Consider the following 23,913-nt stretch of genomic DNA (forward strand, 5'->3'; position numbering starts at 1 on the left):
AATTAGCTCTGATATACCACAGTAGAGGCATTGGTGATGCAACTAGCATCAGACCCCAGAGAAAGGTACCTCCATCAAGTACAAACAACTGATTTCCTCCACCACCCCCTTCCCTGGGTTTTGGAACCCATGTCCCTTGTCTAGCGAGTGCTACTTACTTGATGGTAAGTCCCTTTGTCATAAAACATTTTAATTCTCCTTGATTCACATAATCAAGGTAACAATACTTTATTCTTCCTGCCCCAATAACAGAGAAACTGGGGATCCCACAGGAGCCAAAGTGACCATTTGGGCTCATTGCAAGCGGGGTGGGTGTGCCTATGCAAACAAGATCAGCCCCTGAAGTTCTTTTTCACAACTTGCCACAATTCACCACTAGATGTCAGTGTGGAGCTCATCCTGACTCTGCTTACACTTAATTTACCCAGCTACCCCCCTGGACACTTTCACAAACCTAGCTACTGCCAACTTCTCAAACACCCCCAACAGCTCCCAGTCACCTCAACCTGCTGCCCCCCACAACAAACCTAGCTAACCTCTAGCTTCCCTCCCCCAGTTATCACCTAGCTATCCTTAGCCACACATACACCAGTCCTCAGCTTCCCCTTAGACTAGGCTCCAGTTTATCTCCCCTCCCCATTGGACACCTCTACGAACCCAGCTGCTGTTAAGGTTGCCAATTTTGGTTGGACATATTCCTGGAGACTCGGCAACCTAGCTGTTGTTAGCTGCCCCCCCCCCCCGAAAAAAAACCCCTCAATTGCCTCAACTCATCCTCCTAGACACTCCCTACCTACTCCCCAACTGCTCTTCAGCACCCACCAAATTTTGTGCAGCCCCATATCTTCCTCTCCCCTCCCGCCCAGCCACTGCTTCGGGGTGCAAGGTGTATTGAGCTTAAACTGAAGTTTAGGCTACAAATCTACATCTACCAATTCTGTGCAAAACATGTAACGACATAATTTGCAAATAATTCTCACAGGGAGCTGTACAAAATTTGGCAGCTATGGGAGGAGCAGGAGCTTTACCCCTTCCACCCACGGGTGTGTGTTTGTGTGTGAGAAAACACCACCCGGCAAGAGCCCTGTTGACACTGGAAGGGACCCTAGGCCACGGGGTGCCCCTTCCCCGGAGCCCCAGAGCTGGGTGGGCGGTCGCTGTGCCGCCCCAGAGTGAAGGTTGGGGATGAGGCAGCCCGGGGCTGGGCCCGACCCGGCCCGCCTTCCCCCTCCCACTCTTTGTGGGTCACATGAGAGGGGGCGGGCGGCTTGGGGAGAGGCAGCAGCTGCTGCCGCCAGGGCTGAGCTCGGGGCGGCTGCTGTGTGTGTGTGAGTCAGGGGGGCGACGGGCCAGGAGCTGGGGAACCCCTCGGGCCTCGCTCAGCCTCTGCCGCTCCCGAGGGTCCTGCTCACGGCGCCCGACATGGACGAGGAGGGCGGCAGCGGCGGCGGTAAGTGGAGTTGGTGTGGGAAGCCGCCGGGGCTGGGGGAGGCAGTAGAGGGGGGCCGGGCCGCCGGGTGTTGGCTGGGACACGGTCTCCTGTACCTGGTCTCTCGTGCGTGAGGCTTCGAGCTGAGGGGCTCGCCCCCCCGCCCCCGGCTTTCCCCGTTTGGGCGCTGTGCGTTTGCTAGTGGGGAGGGCAGCGGGTGTCTCCCTCCCTGTCTGGAGCGTCCGTGCTCTCAGGGAGACGCTGATCCTGTCTCCCACGCACGAACAGCCCACCTCCGCCGCGCCCTCCGTGCCATCGCCTCCCACCCGTGCTGCCCCTTCTCGTGACACTCGCCACACCCTCCTGCCTGCCCCCCACCCCATCTCTTTGCTCCCCTGCAACCATATACCGCTTCTGCCGAGCGCCCTGGGATACCCCATCACTCCCACCCTGCTCCACATCCCCGACTGTGCCTCCCCCACATCATCTTTAATGCACAGCACTTACTCGGTATTTTCACCCTGGCCCCTCCACCCTGCCGTATTGTCCTTCTCACCCTTCGCCCACTTGTGCTCCCCACCATACATCCACTTTGCCCTTCCTTCCCTCCCCCACATAACAATCCCATTCATACACGTCTCTCTCAGCCCCCACACTATCCCCCCTAGACCTTCTTTTTGCATATTTATTAATGTCTCTTGGGGGAAAACCAAGGGAAGTGACTATAATAACAAGTAGTGAATAGTTTTCAGGCTTCTGCATCCTGAATAAAGAGGAATGTTGTTGGAGGAGAAATGGGCCTTATCCTTTTGGCAGGGATGTGCAAGTGCTGCCAGTCTTTGCTGATCCTAGTCTAGGGACATTGCTCCTATTAGGATTGACTTGCTCAAGTTCCATGTGCTAATGACAACAATAGAGGGCTCTGTGCACCCTAATTTATGAATCTCCTCTACCCCCCAAAAGGTCAAACATTTCTGAGGGAGGAAAAATGAATGCTCACTTGCTTAGGGTCTGTGTGAGAGTGCTGGAAAAGAGAAGTCGATTTAAACACCCTGACAGTAGAACTCACTGTGTGCGTCTATGTTTGGCCAGCTCTCATGGTTGACTTGCCCCTGGTGTTATATTGACAGCCAGTTGTTTGTTCTTGTGTCTCAACACAGTGAACTCATTGCACACTGTATGCAGCTGCTGCTCCTATCAAAAATTGTGTGTGTTTTGCAGTAAATAATGGACAGTGAAAAGGCTAATTATATTCTGCAACAGGCCTGCATTTGTGTGTAATTTTAGTGTAGGTGCAATGATAATCACTGAGTGGTTCATCCAGTTTACACAAGGTAAACAATTTCCATAGGCAGATGTTTCCAAATACACATCTTAGAAAATCAGGATGTGCCTCTTTCACCATCTTTTAGTACAATTGTGACCTTTCAGGGGTTAGTTTGTACAACTACATGAGCTAATAGACCCCAAACAGATTTGCACCAGGGCTTTCTCTGTTTAATCTGAAATGCATTGTTTGTGTGAAGCTTTTTGTCTGACCAACCAATTTTCAATGCCATCAGTAATGAGGATGCTGATTAACTGTGGTCCATATCAGAGGTAGTTTTTCAGGATGAGGTTGTTAATCAAGATGTCTTCCAAATAAAATAAACAGTAATTGTGTATGGATGATTATATTTGTTTCATTATAAATATGTCAAGTAATGAGTGGTAAGATTAGTAGTTGTAATGTGATTGATAGCTCTTAAAGTAGTAAGGGAAGAACTCTGAAAGAAAGTGGGTGTGGTATTTGTTTTGACAAGTGGAAAAAATGCCATGATGCATCAGTAACATCACAGAAAAATATCCTACAAACAGTCTGTCTGCAAACATCAATATTTCTCAGCAATTATTTCCCTTAGCTGTTTAGTCAATAAGATACGACTTTTATTTAAAAAGAAGAAAAGGAAAAAAAGTGGTTTTACTACTACTAATAGTAATGGGAAAACACTGTAGTAAATAGCAGAAAAATAGTAAATTAAAGATTTAATGTTTTAAAACAACTTGGTATTACATCAAGGGTATATCAACAGTATATCACTGAATTTTCACATATATGAAGGATACATTAATATGCTTGTTTATTGACATTCAATCCATCTAATATAGATATTTTTCACTTGTGTGAGCTTGAATCAGCAAAAAAAATTAACTTTCACACTGCAGAGTATGTGAAAAATTGGTTTCTTCAGCCATAAGGTGCAGAGAGCCTACTTTGAGATTCTGAGCACCTTCAGTTCCCTTTGAGGTACATTGGATTTGAAGTACTTGGCACCATGCAAAGATTGGACCCTCAAAATGTATCTAATTATTACTGAAAAAGTCAATTCTATTATTTTTTCTCAGATTATTTGTCACATCTCATTTAATAAAAAATGTACTATTCGAGGTGGTCAAATTATTGTATAGTTTACAAGTGTCCTTAGTCAGCGTTATTATATTACAGATCCAAATAACTGAAACTGCCCCGTCTCTACATTAAGCGTATTTGAACTGTTATGTTAGCCTTTTGTGATTATTACACTTATTTTCATAAGAAAAAGCATAATCCTGCTTTCCTTTCTTGTTCAAAACTTCCATTGGTAGAGTAGGATTAGTTTAACATTATTTTAAACTAACTAGATTTTGGAATGACAAGAGGTAAGAAAATTGACCATATCATGACAAGAGATTATATATACAGGGTGAGGTGTCAACTTGAAATCTAGTCAGTTTTAAAATGAATTAACAGCAATTTTAGCTACACCTGCCCTGAGACTCTGTGCTGATTTCTGAGCTTTTAAAATGCCATTTTTACTATGTTAAAAATAGTTTTCTCTTGCCTGTCACTGAAAGACCCACATAAAGAGGTGTTCAATTAATAAAAAATAAATGAATTTGACAGTGTGAATCAGTGGCTAGGGCACTGGACTGGGATTATGGACACCTAGGTTCTGTTATCAGCTCTGTCATTAGCCTTATGTGTGATCTTGAGTTCACCTCCTTGTGCCTCCATTTCCTCATCTGTAAAATGGGAAAAATTATATGCACCTCTTTTAGTAAAATATTTTGAGATGTGTGGATGAAAACAGCTATGCATTATCGTTAAAAAAGAAAAATAAAATTTGATAGAGAAGCTGTCAAATGTAGGACATGCTCCCTACTAGTTTAAACTCTTCCCCCCCCCCCCGCCACCTTCCCGGTAGTATAAATGTGGACATAAAGGCCCATGTCATACCATCTATTATCACACAAAACTCCCGTTGATTTCAAAGAGGCTCTGTGCATGGAATAGGAGTAGTATATGATCCAAATTAATTAGTGTTTTATTTCAGCTGTCTGTTGTGTTCTAATTACAAGGATCTTTGTACTTAATGCAGGAGATGATGTTGATTCGCCTTCCTTCCCCAGCTTGAAATGATGTCTTTTATGACTTTACTACACTGAAACGTCTCTTGCTGCAGTTAATATGGTGCTAGTATTGCATTTGGGTATCTGAGGTCCTTGCATTTGGTAGCAGGTGTTATGCTTGTGTAGTGATAAATAGTGAAAGTTTGTTTTGAGATAATTTCCAGGTCTTAAAATTCTTAGTCAAATCAGATCATTCTGCATAAAAATTTATGGCAGAATATGGCTCCAGTTATTTTGTATTAGGATCAGTTCTAGTTCTGTTACATTTGTTTTCTTGAATTTGATTCCAGTGCTGCTTAGGCAGTTGTTGCATATTCTCTCCCATTCAGGTCATAAAAAATACTGCTTATGAAAGGACTGCAAAATCAGTCACTTACTCTTTTTTTAATTAGTAGCTTTTTTTGGGGGGGGAGGGATGTCATTGGTTAACTTTATATAAGGTGCTGAATTCACAGAGATACAAATCCCTCCACCCTTTCCAAAGAGCTACAGCACAAGCAGTGCAATGTAAACTTCTCCATACTTTTCCCTAAACTGTGTACTTCAGTCCTAAACTCTGAGGCATTACTTTGCATGAAAGAGTAATTCAGTATTCAGGTTCTTTAAATCCTTGACCTCTCTGCTGGAACTGCCGATGAGAATGCCAAGTGTGGTGTTGGTTTCTGTGGTGTAGGCACCTGCCCAGGAGGAACTAGACTGAAACCACCAGCACATTTCACACAGGCCACAGAAGAACAGCTTACTGACAAAGCAAATGTAGTAAGTCTGCTTTCATTCTGTCTAAATGGAAAAGCACAGTTATCCATTTGTAGCTTAAAGGATGATAAATTTAATAATAAAGGCAAAAGTGCCCTGAGAAAAACAGGTAAAAGAATTAAAACTGGTTTTCAAAAAAAGTAATTTAAATATGGTAGGAGTTAAAAATAAGTATTCTTAGGCTCAAGTCAATCTGTCTGTGTCCCATATTTTCCATTTCTCTGTAAAAGCCTGTAGAAGGGAGAATATATACTGAAAAATCCATGTGAACTGGAAATTCACTGTACCATATATTATACACAAATATTTCTTTTCTGTGTTTGGAACCATAACTATATGCTATATTCATATAATATGATATGCTTAAATTCCAATAGTAACCAAAAAGTATGTTAACCAGCATCTATTACATATGTCTGATTTCAGAGCACCGGGTCTGGATAACTTGCACCTGTAGTTTTAAAGAGTTGGTCAAGAAGCTCTCTGAGGATTGATGTTAATTAAAAAACAAAAACCTGGGGAAATTCCAAATAGAGAGAGCCTGGGTTCTGCCAATAATTAAAAAGGGTAAATGAGATGACCTTGGTTTAGACTGGTTAGCTGGTCATTGATCACAGGCAAAATAATGGAGCAGCTGATATGAAACCGTATCAGTAAAGTACTAATGGACAGAAATATAATGAATATCAGTCAGGATGGTTTCATGATAAATAGGCCTTGCTCTTTGATGTAATTACAAGTTTGGTTGCAAAAGATAACTGGTCATGTCAAATACCTTATAGAATTCTAATATATTACATGAGATTTGTGTTAAAAAATAGTTCTATGGGAAATCAGCATGACACATTAAATGGATTAAAAACTAGCTAACTGATAAATGATTCCCATTAATCATTATATTTTTAAATCTAATGCGGAAATCTTAAGGATTTGTTCTTGGCCCAGTGCTATTGAATGTTTCCTTTCAGTCATCAGAAGAAAATATGAAATAATTGCTGATGAAGTTTGCAGAGATTGCAAAACTTCATGAGGTGGTAAATAATAAATAGTCCCTTACACATAGTTCTTTGGATGTCATGATGCAATGAAGCAATATATATTAATATAAACAAGTACAAGGTTATACATTATACGTAGAGAACAGGGGATTATATACTGCAAAGCACTGACAGGGGATAATGGTAGATAACCAGCTGTGTGTGGGCTCCCATTGCAATGCTATTGCTAAAATGGCTAATGTGATCCTTGGATGTACAAACTGAAGAATATAAAATTGGAATAGGAAGATATTGCCTCTCCATATGGCATTGGTAAGATCACTACTGGAATACTGTGTCCAGGCCAAGTGTCAACACTTCTTAAAAGGATGTTGAAAATTTTTTAACGGGGTCAGAAAAGACCAGTAAGAATGATTTGATGTCTGGCAAGCAGATCTTACAATGAGAGACTTAAGGAATACAGATTATTTATTTGTCTAAGAGACAATTTGAACATGGTTTATAGGTACCTACACAGGGAGACGATAATACTAAAAAAGTCTTTAATCTCAGACAAATATATAACAATATCCAGTGGCTAGAAGAAGTCAAACTAGAAGTAAGGGGCAATTTTTAAGAGGCTAGGGCAATTAACCATTGGAACAACTTACCAAGGAGTGTGGTAGATTCTCCATCACTTAGTCAGTGGAGATGTGACTACACTAACTGAGGATCTACCCTTTTTAAAGCAAGATTGGATGTCTTTGTAGAATATATGCTCCAGTTCACCCACAAGATGAACTACTCAAACCCTCCCTCTTTGTGCCTCTGCTTCCATCTCTGCATAGAATCTTGCCATTTTTTACACTGGAGAATATTTACAAAATGTGACTTTCCCCTTCCCTCAGCTTGCCTTCTCTTCCCCCTCCTACAACTCTTTCCTTCTTCCCTCTCACATGCAGAAGTTTGCTGTCCTCTAAACCAAGTTTGAGTCAGTCTTGACATGTAAGGCACTGGGTTGCTCTGGTCAGCACCGCTGACTAGGATGTTAAAAGTCCTGTCGGTGGTGCTGCCCAGCTAAGACAAGCTAGTGCCTACCTGCTCCGACACCGCACTGCACCCCGGAAGTGGCCAGCAGCGAGTCCGGCTTCTAGGCAGGAGGGCCACGGGACTCCACGCGCTGCCCCTGCCCTGAGCACTGGCTCCACACTCGGCCAATGGGAGCTGGTTGAGGGGGAGTGGTGCCTGCGGCCAAGAGCCGGGCAGAGCCGCTTGTGTGCCTCCGCCTAGGAGCCAGACCTGCTGCTTCAGGCGCAGCGCGGTCCATGGTGCCAGGACAGGTGAGAAGCCTGCCTCTGCGCCGCTGACTGGGAGCCACCAGAGGTAAGTCCGCACCCCAACCCCATGCCCCAATCCTCTGCCCCAGCCCTGAGCCCCCCCCAACCTGGAAACCCTTCTTGCACCCCAAACCCCTCATTCCCAGCCCCACCCCGCAGCCCTCACCCCCGTGCCCCAGCTCTGAGCTCCTCCCACACCCCAAACCCCTCATCCCCAGCTCCATTGGATTGCGGGCATCAATAATTTTGTTCAGCTGGGTCCCCAGAAAAAAAAGTTTGAAAACCATTGCTCCGAACTCTCCACTTGCCTCAATAACCCCATCCCATCTCCTGATCTTTCTCATGTCCGTTCTCATCCCTTCCCTTTCTCTTAACCTGTCACTCTCCTTTTGCTCTTTCCCCATACAACATAATAATTCTTTAGCCTGTCCCATCTTAAATTGTGGGGGTCATAGATGGGATTTTTTTACCTCTCCATCTGCTGCCCCATCTCCCTTTCATCACCAATGCTCCCTGCCCCACCTTCCCACAAGCCTTCCTCACTAGCTCCTTTTTCATTCATTGTGGACAACGCCACCATCCTGCCTGTTGCTGAGGCCCGTATCTTGGGTGTCATCTTCGACTCAGACCTCTCTGTAGGTCTTCAAATCCAGGCTATGTCTACATCTTGCTGGTGCTTTCTACATATCATCTCTAAGATACTTTTCTGTCTCTCTGCGCAGCTAAAACTCTTGTTAAGGCTCTCATCTTCTTGTCTCAGTTATTGCAACTTCTTCTCTCTGGCCTTGACAAATGCAAACTTGCCTCCGTGACATCCATTCAGAAATCATTCTCCTAACCTGTTGCTTTGACCATGTCATCCGTCTCTTTGCATCCCTCCAGGGGCTCCCTCTTTTCTGTCACATCAAACATAAGCCCCTTGTCTTCACTTCCAGGGCCCTTCATAGCTTACCTATCATCTCTCATCCTTCGTTGAGATTTCAGCTCCTGCCTCTGATTTGCCCTTAGTGCCACGTTCCGTTGCTCACTTGGTTAAATTTTCATACACACTCCCCATTAACATCCTCGCACTAACACTTATTCTCGTTTAAATCTCTCCTCTTCTTTAGTGTGTACCCCCCAAAAAATAAAAATAAAAATAAATTATAAAAAGATAACAGCTAGGCTGTTCATGTGCTGCCTGTCATGCTGACCCCTGTTGTCTAGTTTCCTTGTACTCTCCTGTCTATCTCTTTTAGGGTTGTCAAGCATCCAGGATTGTCCTGGAGTCTCCAGGAATTAAAGATTAATCTTTAATTAAAGATTATGTCATGTGAAGAAACCTCCATGAATACGTCCTACCAAAACTGGCAACCCTAATCTCTTTGTTCTCTCTTGTTTTATACTTAATCCTTGCTCTGAAGAGTTTATAGTCTATCTTTTTGTGCAGCGCCTCCTTGAGTGCATTCTTTCAAGGTATAGTCGATTATGTAATCACATAGTATTTCTTCTCATACAACATGTGCATCAGGATGGACAATGAATGAGACAGTGGACTGTGGTGATTGAATGAGGCAGGGTTTCCCCAGGTTGGTTAATTTCAAAAAGTGAATGGTGTACAGCAAATGAAACATCCCTTGTATGATCCTTTTCTCCTTTAGTTCTAGAATTCAGCAAGATATTTAAGTATACATCTTGGTAAAACATTGGCCTTAGTAAAGGGTGTGAGTGCATGTATAGTTAATAAGGTACATAGGCACATGCTGAACATTCATGATAAAAATAACCATTTAAGAACTGACTCATTCCCTGAGCACATCTGTACTGTGCTCTGATTGAGGCAGGAATATATCGTATGTGATCATGTAATTAAAGGTGCCTGGGAGCAGAGAATAAGGTAGTCCACACAACTTTACTTGAGCATTCCTGGGTCTGAGTGCTTCACTTTGTAGTCTCTTCATACGGAGTAGTTATTTGACTTGTGTGCATCTTCATTAAAAATCACACAATAGTAAAGTAACTTTATTTTTAACATGTATGTATAGTTTTCAAGCAAATATCTGGCAAAGTGATTTTAATTTTAAAAAGAATCCAGCAATTTCATGGGAAAGCAAATTTTTTGGACAGCACTGTTTCCTCTTAGCAGGGATAGATATATAAAATCCACTAGAAAACCATTTGTTTTGTGGTCCTTTGAGATTTGTCTGAAAAAGGAAGTGGTTTGACCTATTTGGTTGCTATGAAGTAAAAACATTCTTGTTTTTGGTGAACATCTGTGTAACGTTTATTTCATTACGTTTTGGAGATCTTTTAAACCCATAATTTGATGATAATATAAGGTTTAATTAAAAGAAAATTAAGTGCTACATAGTTATTTCCCCAGTTGCATTAAGTACTGGATCTACTTGTAGGCAGATTTTTTTTTAAACAATTTTAAGCAGACAACTTTTCTTATTAAAAGTAGCATTAAAAAGATGATCCTTTAGTACACAGACACAGTAATATTTCGTCATGTTTCAGAAAAAAAGCATCTATTAGATTCCCTACTCTCGTGTTGTGATGCCAGATTATGTTGATCAGTTTCTTGCCTGGTCATTCAGTTTCCCTTTATATAAAAAGCTCAATAGGAACTCACTGAATGAGAATTTGGTAGGTGGAAAAATTGCAGGACTGGGTCTGTAATTTCCTCTAGGATGGAAAGGGAATCCTGAAGAAGACTGCCAGATTAGTCTTTCTTGACCAGACAAGAGCGTCAGAGCCTTCCCAAAAGTGAGGGGGGCCAGGGTGTCCCCCCTTCCACCCTCCCCCCCAAGGCTCTGCTCTCGGCCCTTCCCCCTACCCCAGCCCGGAGCCTTCTCTTGAACCCCAAACCCCTCATCCTCAGCCCCACCCCAGAGCCGTAACTAGGTATTTTTGCACCTGACGCAAGAATATAAAATTGCGCCCTCCCCCAAGGCCGGCTCTTCAGTGGCGGGTCTCTCATTCCCTCTCGAGGGAAGGGCCTGCCGCCGAATTGCCGCCGAAGAATGAATGAAGTGGCGGCAGTAGAGCCTGTGATTTTTGGGGGGTCTAACTCATGATTTGTGACTGCTTGGGCTGGTAATGTTGCTTCCAAGATGGTCTTTGGTTCCAGGCCAGTTCCAATCCAGAGAGAGACTCACAGGTTAAGAGAGGAGGGAGGTGCTGGATATCAGCAGTGGCCACTAGGGATCAGCATGTGTCCTGAGAATGCTCGGAGTTCAGGTCTGCAGGGCAGGATCAGGGGTGGCAGGTTTGTAGAAATTTTGGTGGTGCCCGGAACCTGCCCCCCCCCAACTCTCCCTCCCCCAACTCTGCCCCCCCACCCGCCCAAGGCTCTGTGAGGGAGTTTGGGTGAGGGCGGAGGTCTGGGGTGCAGGGCCGAGGATTGGGGTGCAGGCTCTGGGAGGGGGTGCAGGTTCTGGGAGGGAGTTTTGGGATGGGAGGGGTGCAGAGAGATGGGGTGCAGGGGTGAGGGCTGTGGGTGTGGCTGCAGATGAGAGGTATGGAGTATGGGAGGGGCTCAGGGTGAGAGTAGGGGTGAGGGCTCTGTCGGGGGCTGGGAGGTTTGGGGTGCTCGAGAGGCTCAGGGCTCGGTCAGAGGGTTGAGGGTGCAGTGGGGGGTGAAAGCTCTGACTGGGTGTGTGTGCTCGGGGGTGGGGCAGGGCTGGGGATGAGTTTGAGGTACAGGCAGGCTGCTCTGGGCCAGGGGCCAGAGAGGAGGACTCCCCCCAACCCTTTCCCTGCCGGCAGCAGCAAGCTCTGGGGGGAGGAGCCCCCCTTTCCTGCCCCCCAAGCTGCACACTCACCCCCACCACTGTCACTGCATGTGCTCCTAGTGCCCCTCTCAGGTCCAAGAATCTCCCTTGCCTCCCCCGTGGTGGGTGCTGCATGCGCCTCCTCGCCTGTTGTTGCCCCTGACTGTAGCCTCACAGTGAACCATTGATAACTAGTCTTTGCATATGGCCTTTCAACCAGTTATGCACCCACTTTATAGTAATTTCTGTAGTGTGCTTGTGACAATGTCATGTGGGACTCTCAAAAGCTTTAGTAAAATCATGTATAGTGCTTCCTCCTCATCTAATAGACCAGTAACCCTATCAAAGAAGGAAGTTAGGTTGGTTGAGCATGATTTGTTCTTGACAAATCCATGTTGCCTATTACTTATTACCCTGTTATCCTCTAGGTGTTTACAAATTGATTGTTTAATAACTTGTTCCAATATCTTTTTAGGTATCAACGTTAGGCTGACAGTTCTGTAATTCTCTGGGTCCTTTTGTTCCCTTTTTAAAAGATAGATACTATGATTGCCTTTCTCCAGTCTTCTGGGACCTCACCCAGCCTCCATGAGGTCTCAGAGATAATTGCTGATGGTCCTGAGACTTCTTAAGCTAATTCCTTAAGTACTGTAGGATGTGACAGAGTACTGTGGCACCTTATAGACTAACAGAAGTATTGGAGCATAAGCTTTCGTGGGTGAATACCCACTTCATCAGACGCATGTGGTGGAAATTTCCAGAGGCAGGTATAAATATTTATCTATCACAGGACTCTCTGTCGCTTTTTACAGATCCAGACTAACATGGCTACCCCTCTGATACTTGATACCGTAGGATGAATTTCATCAGGCTCTGCTGCCTTGAATACATACATCTAACTTACCCAATAATCTTCAACCTGTTCTTTCCCTATTGTGATTTGTGTTCTTTTCCCTCTTGTTGTTAAGCATCTGGTCACAATTTTTTTTTTTTTTAAGGAAAGTCTGAAACAAAATAGGTGTTTAAAAAACCTCAGCCCTCTTGATCATATCTGTTGTTAGTTCTCCTTTCCTGTCAAGTAGTAGGCCTACACTTTCCTTTCTTTCTCTCTCTTGCTCCTAAAGTATTTTTGGATTCCCATTTTATTAACTTTTCTGGCCCTTGCTTGATGACGAAATATTTAAAGTAAAAATTGGAGATAAGATTCGGCTGTGAAGTTTGAATCTGGTTCAAAATCTATCCTTTTCCCCAAAGTTGGATTGGGCTTGTTTATAATGTTGTTAGTACACATGGGCCTTGACTAGAAAAAGACAAATTAGTCTGTTATTTTTAGAGTAAAACTTTCAAGTTTCCATCAGAAACATTTGAGCATGTGTAAATAAGGAGACTACTATTTCCTGAATGTCTTGCATGGGAGCACCTCTGAGTTGTAGACTTGATTCGTTATATGACCACATAATTAACAGCCAACATAATTTACAGCGTGAAATTGCATATTTCCTACTTGTTCAGGTTACAGTATACCCTGCAGGTACCTGTCTTTCTTATGATAGTCTTCATTTCCACTTCTTTCCTCCTGTCCCTGGCTTAAAAAACTGGAATAGCCCCTTTTGTTTTTGTAAACCCCTAATATTACACCTTTATAAAGGACTTCACCTCATTAGCAAGAAGTCTAGCATAATGTGCCCAATTGTGACCCACACAACTCCTGCTGATGTAAATGGGAATTCTACACATGGAATGATAGCATTGCAAAGTGGCACTTTTAAGATTTAATTTACGATTGCACCGCATATCTGGAAATTGCAAAATAAGGAATTGTATTTTCTCTTGTTCGTAATGAAGGTTTGAACACTATTCTTGTTCATCTGAGACACCAGTCTGTATAAATGTACTTCCTGCCCACTCATTCTAGACCAAAGAGAAATGTTCCCACCGGAATGTGTGCTGTTTCCAAGTACTATGTGATTATGTGACTATTTGCATACGTAATTCTTCCATTTATAAAGCTGCAGCACATTCCACTTTTAATGATTCATAAATGACCAGTCAGGGACTTGGGAGAGAGGGCAGCTGAGAAAATTGACGATAAAGCAAGAGGCTTTTGGAGGAGGCCCTGTGGAGCAGAGATGCTATTCCAGCAGAGGAGTCCTACAGGATGGGTGCCTTCTCCAGCTGTGAACCTCTTAATGTGTTCAGGAAAGGGGCTTCGTTTTGTGTGTTTTAAGAGTTCTGGTAGAGAGGATTCAGAGGAGTTTGGCCCATTTCTTACACATGTTAAGTGCTGTGCAACTTAGATGTGCCTGTCTTGAAAAGCTGCCTGCAAACTATGCAGGCTGATAATCCGTTGTAAGGGATCTGCCAACTTGATTACTTGGGGAAAAAAATGAAGATTTTATTTTTGTTCAATTGGGGTCCCACTCTTTTTGGGACCCAGCCAAATTAGAGAGTTTGCATTTGGAGAGTGTACCTCCTTCAGGAGCTATCAAGCTAAATCAAACCTAAATTTAGGCTGTCCACATATTTTAAACACAAGTGTACATGCCAGAGGGAAAAATCTGTAACCCACTTAGTCCAGAGTGGGCCTGTCTGTCACATTTATGATTGGAAAGCCCAGAAGTTGGAATAGGTAGATCTGCAATATGGAAGTAAAGCCCTGGAATCACTTTCTTAAATGAAAAGCCTTATAATTTAACTAATCGACTCTTATTAAATTGACTTTAAAAATTGGTTGTATTCTATTATACTGCTCTCTTCAGTTATTGTTTGACACTGAAAAAATGCCTTATTGTGTGATCGTAGCATTAAAAAAAGTATAATTCACCCCCTGTCTACGGGTAAGGAGGACATTTGCTGTAATTTCCTCCCATTCTTCTGTCCTCCACAACTGGAAGCCCTGGATCAGAACTTGTATAGGAACTGACTCTTAAGTGAAATAAAGAAGAGAGGATTTTCATCCATGACTATAGATCACTTTCTTCCTCTTAAACACAGCAGTCTTCCTCATCTTTTTGCTTCTTATTTCTAGCTAATGATGGTAAATAAGTGCTGTTAGGGCATCCTATTAGTTTGCTGAGCTGCCTCATTCACAACACTCACCAGTTCTGTGAACCAGTTACTCTTAGTCCCCAGGTTGGTTCTCAAACCTGTCTCCTGTTTACTCCACAAGGTCAGCCTTTCTAGGCACTTTTGTGACATTTCAGCTTGTAGATGTATTCGTAAAGACAGATAAAACGAACATATGGAACTGATTATTTTTCTGGCTGTATGAAGTGGATTTTTGTGCATTAAGCATAATATTTTTTGAATACTTGAGCTGAAACTTTTTTCAAGTAATTTTAAAATCAAAATATTTCTAACTCTAGTCTCACTTTGTGCAGTGTAAGTTGGAGGTGCTGTAAGGTTTAGTGTTGGTTTTATACCAGTATATGACATAAGCACAAATTAATGTTCTAAAAAATTAGCTGATATTTTTTTAAAACACACACATAGGAAGAATAGTCCAAAGGCCCAGTCCTGCAGTCCTTACTTGTGACTTCGCTGGTATCCTAAGTGTACCTTTATGTAACTACATTTATATAGTTTTTAGAGTTTGGAAACTTCTTTTCTCTTTGCATCATCTACCTTTGTTGGAGAGCTGACAAATTTAAACTAGACTTTATTATTAAATGGGAAGCCTAGGTAAAATTGGTAATCAAAATGAAATATAAATAATTCTCAAAAGTCTGTGGAGCCTGTGGGTGGATGGACTTGGCACAAACATTCATACTGGTATGTTAGATTTAAAAGTCCATATGGAAGTGATTATTTTTCTGGCTTTCTGTAGTAAAGTTGGTTTTTATAAAAATACTTTTCTCTCTTTATTTATTTATTTTATTTGGCAAAAGCTTTTTTAAAATGTTTTGAATTGAAAAGGAAAATTGAGTTTAGAAAGAACTAAAGAAATGTTTGTTGAGTTATGATATGATACAAATTTACAGAAAAGAGTTCCTCCACTGTGCCTATTTGGCTCTCTTTTATTTTGTAAATGCAGCTCAAGATCCCTTGCAGCTGGGACTAATATAGGCTCCAGCTGTAACTTTTGTTGTTGCTGCTGCTCACATGTCCGGTGATGGTCAAATCTAAGTCATTGTGTGGAAATTCAGTAAAGGAAAAGGGTAGGGTGGGAAAAAAAGTGACTCTACAAAAATATTCAACTAAAAGCAACAGGAACTAGGAGTCTCCATTTCAGGACTGTGCCATAAATCCCATCCTGAAATATTTAAATCCCTTCAAATTTTGTTTGAGACTTTAAATAGCTTAAATGTGGCATTTCATTTTATTGTTTAAACAAAAACATAGCCAATTAACACAAATAGAAAAGTACATAGCTATTAGAAGACAGATGGGAGGTATAATACAATAATTTGTGGGAGCAATGTTTTAGTACACGTAAAATCCTACACTTTCTAAATTTACTACTGCTGAGAGGTCCTACAAAATGACTACTCAAGGTGGGATGTGTCTAGGGAACAGTCAGGAGATAAAGTTTAATTTTTGTTGTATCGTATTTGTTTCAACAGTGTTTCTATTTTGTACAGAGTAAGTGGGTAAGGGAAGAAACAGGATAATTTTTTTTTTTTTAAGGATTCAAATTAGCATGTAGTAAGCATTATCTTCCCAACTGTGTAGAGGATGCCTTTTGGTCAAGGTCAAGATGCAGTTCCATACTGTAGCTATATTGAAAGCGAATAGAATTATTTTAATAATCATCATTAAAACATGGTATCATACATTTTTGTCTTTCAAAACTGTTTTAAAAAGGTCAAATTTCTCAAGGTTTCCTTATAATTGAAGACAGACATCCTGTTTCTTTGGGTACTTGAGACCAGTACTGTGCATGATGGAAAAATACACAGTTGTTTAGGAATCTGCCTCTTCTGTTTCTTTCTCAGACATACTTTTGCAGACAGACTCCTTGAAATGACCACGCTAAAATCTTCCTTTGTGATTTCAGTTGTTAATGCATTAATTAAGCAGTTTATGACAGCGCCAGTCAAACTGTGTGAGACTTGTAGTAACATACTATCTGAGGCCAAATTTACCAGGAGAACTAGCTATTAGTATGTAATCAGAAGTGCTTTGTGTTTATAAGCTAAAATAAAGGAAGGTTTTTAAACAATACTGTTGATTTTTCAAAGGATGGTGTTGAAAAGTATTCTGTTCACACGTGCCTTGGCTCTTATTGTAAATTATTTTTGGGGGGGGGGGAAATCTAAAAGAATGTGTGGCCAGTCTGTTAGCTAAAGCCAGAAGACAGTCGCTATCCTGCCCTATAGAACTAGAATTTGGGAGGGACTACAGGATTATTTCTCCTTCCTGCATCAGAGTGCTACAGGGACTGTGATCTGTGACTTCAAGGAGAGAGTTGAAGGGTGAAGAAAGCAGCAGAGTTTGCAAAATATCTTTAACAGTTGACCAAAGAAATTATAGTAATATCAGTTTTGTTAGTACAACAGTATTGAAAGTAATGGCTTGAAATAAAGGGATATCAAAATACTTAAGAAAAATAACTTGTTGGATCTGTCTTCTTATCCTGAGTTGCTGCTTAGGCTAGGTGAGAGCTCTTGAACTCAGGTTTCAGGAACTCAATCACCATTTAGAACTGTAGGAACAAGGGAATTCTGTTTTTGTAATAAGACCCCTATAGCATTTTTCTTTAGGCTGAACTTTTGTGCAGAGTGAATATATCTTCCTGGAGACTAAATTAATTTAACAGAGTTGCTGTCAATATGAGGTTTGTAAATATACCTCCAAATTTGGCTCTTTTAATTGGCATTTTCCCTTGGAACTGACACTTCTTTTGTTTTTAGACTTAAATTTTATGGCACAAATGATGAGACTGTTGTTTTACTATACTTGCATTGAATAGTGCATATTGCATTATAAGGTTCCAGCTTTAAACATTTATCTAGGAGGCATTTGTTCCTTGTCTCTCCATTTTTTTTAACTGACATAAATTGTGTTGTGTAAAATATTAGAAAGTAAACCAGTTTGCCTCATCTTTTTGATATTGTGGCAGTAAAGTAAGCAATGTTTCATCATTCCTCTTCTAAAACAAGAAAGGACTGATACTCAAGAAACACTTAAGTCTCTTTTTCCAATATTTAAGGACCATATGCTTCTCTTGAGCTGCTCAGAAGCCTAAAAGCAATTTTCAAGTTAACTGTTTACTTGAAATGTAAGTCAACAGTCCTGATGAAGTATACAAGTATCTATTGTCATAATTCAAGTATTAACTGTACATTTACCCATGCTGAAGATCATTACAATGTAGCAACTACAATAAGAGATTTAGTTTTAAAATCTGCTTTATATAAATATTTAATCCATGTGGTTAAAATGTTTACTAAAAATCTAAAATAATTGCTCTCTAGGAAAAATCTACAAATTGAATAAGTGTAAACTTACTTAATATGGAGGAAACTTCTTGAGAATATGTTGTAGTTTCACTGAGGTGAGAGATGCACTGCTATCAAAATGCAGTTTAAGCATTATAAACTCTGGGAAAATACTGAACTTGATATGGTACATCAGATTTTTCACAAATATAGATAAAATTAGAATTGCTAATATAGCTCATAAGAACGGCCATATTGGGTCAAACCAAAGGTCCATCAAGCCCAGTATCCTGTCTTCCAACAGTGGCCAATGCCAGGTGCCCCAGAGGGAATGAACAGAACAGGTAATTGTCAAGTGATCTATCCCTAACAGGTGCACATGAAGTGGTGCTTAAGTTGATCTGACTGAACGTTTAGATGGAATCAATAAAATGTTCAACATAATTTCAAATATCATGCTATCTTCTCGAAACAAGAAGCTACACTGAATACGACTATGCAGAATGCTGCTTCCAATACATCAGCAACAGAGTGGGAAGCAGGAACACAAAGCTAGTTTTTCCAGGTAATTTTGTTTTGTTTATACAGAACCTTTAAACCAAAGTATCTACATTTTGGGTTGCTGGAAGTGGTTGTAAATGAATTAGGGGGCTGAGGGGCCCTAAAACAGCTAGAATTTTAGTTTGAACAAATTCTCCAAGCCTTCTGAATTTTCAAAGTTTAGACCTCACCATCCTTCCCCTAACAACCCCCACAATCCCCTTCATAGCCATCTGAGACACTGCTGGGCACACTCCCATGCTAACACAAGTTCTACTTGCCTAACCAGAGAGAAAAAGATAACATAACCCCTCTGTTGGCATCTAGTACCCCAGGCCTACATACATTAAAATAACCCAAGACTGCCCCCCACACATCCATCCATGTAAAGAACATGGATCACAACTGCATCTAGATACCTGCCCCCAGTTCACCCACCCAACACCCACTGGTTGCAGCTTCTCCAACCACACAGTCATCCCTCCTTCACACAACTCCTGATTTTCCCCTATGCCATCCCATTTCCTTTGCCACTTCCTGGTTCCAGCCACTTCTCCTTACTTTCCTGACTCTCCTTTTTACCCCCTGGTCCCATGGCTCCGTCCACCCTGCTGCAATCATCTTCTGGCTCCCCAGCCCTCACCTCAACCCCTATCTCCATCCTCCTTGGCTCCCCAAGGTCATCTCCACTCCCCCATCAACAGCTTCCACCCTACCATCAACCTCAGCCTGGACCAATCTACACGAGAGGTCCACTTGCTAGACACCACGGTGCAAATAAGTGATGGTCCCATTAACACCACCCTATACCGAAAACCTACCGACCGCTATGCCTACCTTCATGCCTCCAGCTTCCATCCCGGGCACACCACAAGATCCATTGTCTACAGCCACGCACTGAGGTACAACCGCATCTGCTCTAACCCCTCAGACAGAGACCAACACCTACAAAATCTCCACCAAGCATTCTCAAAACTACAGTACCCGCACGAGGAAATAAGGAAACAGATCAACAGAGCCAGACGTGTACCCAGAAGCCTCCTACTGCAAGACAAACCCAAGAAGGAAACCAACAGGACTCCACTGGCTATCACATACAGTCCCCAGCTAAAACCCCTCCAACGCATCATCAAGGATCTACAACCCATCCTGGACAATGATCCCACACTTTCACAGGCCTTGGGTGGCAGGCCAGTCCTCGCCCACAGGCAACCTGCCAACCTGAAGCATATTCTCACCAGTAACTGCACACCGCACCATAGTAACTCTAGCTCAGGAACCAATCCATGCAACAAACCTCGATGCCAACTCTGCCCACATATCTACACCAGCGACACCATCACAGGACCTAACCAGATCAGCCACACCATCACCGGTTCATTCACCTGCACGTCCACCAATGTAATATACGCCATCATATGCCAGCAATGCCCCTCTGCTATGTACATCGGCCAAACTGGACAGTCTCTATGGAAAAGGATAAATGGACACAAATCAGATATTAGGAATGGCAATATACAAAAACCTGTAGGAGAACACTTCAACCTCCCTGGCCACACAATAGCAGATCTTAAGGTGGCCATCCTGCAGCAAAAAAACTTCAGGAACAGACTTCAAAGAGAAACTGCTGAGCTTCAGTTCATCTGCAAATTTGACACCATCAGCTCAGGATTAAACAAAGACTGTGAATGGCTTGCCAACTACAGAACCAGTTTCTCCTCCCTTGGTTTTCACACCTCAACTGCTAGAACAGGGCCTCATCCTCCCTGATTGAACTAACCTCGTTATCTCTAGCTTGCTTCTTGCTTGCATATATATACCTGCCCCTGGAAATTTCCACTACTTGCATCCGACGAAGTGGGTATTCACCCACGAAAGCTCATGCTCCAAAACGTCTGTTAGTCTATAAGGTGCCACAGGATTCTTTGCTGCTTTTACAGATCCAGACTAACACGGCTACCCCTCTGATACATTACTGGTGAAGCTGCTCTAGTGCTAGTGAAATAGTGGAAAGTAGTAAGAAAAATTCCACAAGCTGAACTCTAATACTGACTGCCATTATGGAAACTTCACCACTAACCTGAATTGGCAATAAAGAGTCCCAGTTGCTGCATTAATTATTGTAGCAAAGTTACTTACAAATAAATAGTTGTTAAAGAAAGTGTTTTACGGAGATTAAAATCTGATCCATATCTGTTTTGCTTTAAGGCATTAACTGTTCATTTGTAACATTAAAGATGTTGCAAATATGTAAATATGTATCTTCCTATAATGCTGGCAAATTAACAACTTTGTCTTCCTGATTATGCTATTGGAGAGCTCATACCAGGTACAGCATTAGTTCTAAACATGCAGATAAACCCTTTGGAAAGTTGCTTAGCAGAGAATAAATATAACCACATTGTCAGTGAAGCTGATACTTCTAGTATAAATCATTTACTGTCACTTCCTCTCCTTTAGAAAAAGCAAAATGTTATCAATATTTCAGGAGTGTTCACGTTTAATAGATCTGGAACATTTGGTCTCTTTCTGATGCTTCCAGATCTGTAACAGTGTTTGCTATTTGAGCATGAATGGATGAAGTAGAAACCTTAGGAGGAATGTTTATAAATGGACTTGGAAGGATTACAATTTTATCAGTAAATGTCAATTTCACCATACACACAAACCAGTGAAAAAATATTTCCATTGGTGATGATTGAAATTTGCAGGTAAAGTAAGGGAAATGCTTTTTGAGAATTTTTTAGCATTTGATTTAAGGATATTTATTTTGTATATTTTGACATATGATATTGACAGTTTGTGTTTTTATGGCTATAAAACTTTAACTTTTTGAATTGCAGTGTCAACTGTCATTAATTATCTGACACCTATATTTTCCTGCAACTGTGAAAATGTCAACCCAAAAAGCTTAAAAATAAACATTGATATTATCTGTCAAAAGTGTAAGAAACTAAAAATCATATCCTCCCAATGCATCTATAAATAGAGCTTGCAGAAGCTGGTGGTTATTAGAGAGAATTTGCTAGGTGAGGGTTCGAGATTGGTTATCTGCTTAAGGAAAGATTTTAAATATCTGTTCCTCAGCTTCCTCTGTTGCAGGAGGGAGTATGTTTATATACCCTAACTCAGAGTTATTGAGATGGCTTAGAACTCTTCAGATGAAAGGTGCAATAGAAATGCACATTATTGCTTGTTTAGCACCTAAACATCTGTTTGAGAGAGAGTGATTGTGACTGGGGTCCTAGTGGGGAGCCAGCTGTGATCATTCAGTTAGGGTGAACTGCAAAGAAGGGGGCAGACAATCCCCATAAAGTGATGCCTAAAAGCTGGATTGCCCCACAAGGTGGTGACAGGAAGGGCCAGGCACAGGCAGTTGAAAGGGGCCAGAAATTCATTTACATACTTAGGGTAGTCACGAAGCTTAATTCATTGTTTGTAAAGCGTTTTGAGATCCCTAAGTAAAAGATTCTATAGTGTGCGTAAAATGTCATCATCTTTCTATCCCCCAGCCAGGGCCAGTGCTACCATTAAGGCGAACTAGAAGGTCTCGCGTGCCAGTAATACATTTTAACATTTTTAGAAGGGCTCTTTCTACAAGTCTATAATATATAACTAAACTATTGTTGTATGTAAAGTAAATAAGGGTTTTTAAATGTTTAAGAAGCTTCCTTTAAAATTAAAATGCAGAGCCCCCCGGACCGGTGGCCAGGCCCCGGGCAGTGTGAATGCCACTGAAAATCAGCTCGCGTGCTGCCATCGGCACACGTGCCATAGGTTGCCTACCCCTGGATTATAGCATTCCATGGGATAGGCCCAGGCTATCCTAAGGGCAAGGTGTACAACAGAAATGAGTGGAGATGTGTGTGGGAAGGGGAACTAATGAGCTAGGCAGGGAGTTAGTGACAGATTTTGGGGTGAAAAATATGGGAGGAGAACTTAAAGGAAACCTTTGTAGCTGAAGCTTTGTCTTGCAGCAGCGTAGGAGGGAGCTTGTGAAAAAATAAAAATCCCTTAACTCTGTGGTATAACGTTTTAAAAACAAATACGTGAAACTGAGTAATAGCTCACTTACAAACCAAAGCCACTTTTGTTTTGTCTTCACTTAAACTTGTTATACCTTTAATGCTTTTTTTTTAAAAATTCATTCTGGTACAAGCTGTTTTGGTTTTTTTTTCTTTTTCCATTCATGGCTTGTCTTCCCTTTTGTGCTGCTAAAGATTGAACCTTTGGTCAGAAATTTTTTGTTGTGCTCTGTTTCTCCCCAAATGCTTTGGCTTTGGGTTCATGCAGTTTTGAGCAAACAGAAGCTAGAAAGGCCACCAGCTTTACTTACCTTGTCTGTGGGAGAGTGAAAAAACCAAGATGCGGGAAGTGTTACTGTAAATGTGAGGCAGTTCTGCAGAAGAGGAATATCCATTGACACCAGTGATGGGAGTGATCGTGTTTCCTCCTTTGCAAAAATGAGATGTTCCAGTTTCCATTTAATTTATCAAGTTTGAACAGCAAAATAATTCTGGGAGTACACAGAAAAAGAAATAGTCATGAAGACAACCTCAAAAGATGGAGTCCTGTGGGGTCAAATTTTGTCAATAGCAGTTCACAGTTGTTTAATTATTCTGAAATAGGTTTCAGAGAGGTAGCCGTGTTAGTCTGTATCAGCAAAAAGAACGAGGAATACTTCTGGCAACTTCGAGACTAACAAATTTATTTGGGCCACAAGTACTCCTTGTTCTTTTTATTCTGAAATAGCACTATTCTACACTTCTGCCTTTGTGAGAAGTTCTGTAAACCTCTCTCTCTGTCTTACAAAATGCAGATATGTATAGCTGAGGTCAGTAGTGCTGTGTAACATTCAAGACTTTGTTTTTTGTTTTGTTTAAATAGATCTTTCCTATAATTTTAATCTATTACGGGATGGCAGGCTTCTTTTTATTTTGTGGTAGTAATATGTGTCATTGGCTTTATAAGCATACACTTTTTTCCCAGTTCATATTTGAAATGTCTTATCTAAAACAATTCCCCCCCATACACATTTGCTTGTATCTCACTTTTTTGAATACCTCTGTTGAAGCATCTCTTGTACAATTCCAAATGTGCTATATGTTGGGGCAGAATGGGTGTGTGTGTGTGGGGGGGGGAAGAGGATGTGTTCTTTGAAGGAGTCAAGAAACGTGGACAAGGGGGATCCAGTGGACATAGAGTACTTAGATTTCCAGAAAGCCTTTGACAAGGTCCTTCACCAAAGGCTCTTACGTAAATTAAGTTGTCATGGGATAAGAGGGAAGATCCTTTCATGGATTGAGAACT

At 41.6% G+C, this 23,913-nt stretch overlaps 1 protein-coding gene across 5 annotated transcripts in view; it reads left to right on the forward strand.

The window, feature by feature from the left end:
• Positions 1–1,269: 1,269 nt before the first annotated feature.
• The window catches only part of CYTH3 (cytohesin 3), a 94,546-nt gene continuing 71,902 nt past the window's right edge, over positions 1,270–23,913 (forward strand). For 4 of the 5 annotated variants that reach the window (XR_005585904.1, XR_005585905.1, XR_005585906.1 and 1 more), the window contains exon 1: positions 1,270–1,450. Coding sequence is in view for 1 of the 5 variants with exons in the window: in XM_039493467.1 (XP_039349401.1) it covers positions 1,423–1,450 (28 nt within the window). In the remaining 4 variants the exon portion in view is untranslated. Of the gene's footprint in view, positions 1,451–5,543; positions 5,618–23,913 lie in introns of those variants that run through there. The other variant, XM_039493468.1, reaches the window with a different exon arrangement.

The sequence above is a fragment of the Mauremys reevesii genome, linkage group 10 (assembly GCF_016161935.1).
Source record: "Mauremys reevesii isolate NIE-2019 linkage group 10, ASM1616193v1, whole genome shotgun sequence".
In the NCBI taxonomy this organism is placed as follows: Eukaryota; Metazoa; Chordata; order Testudines; family Geoemydidae; genus Mauremys; species Mauremys reevesii.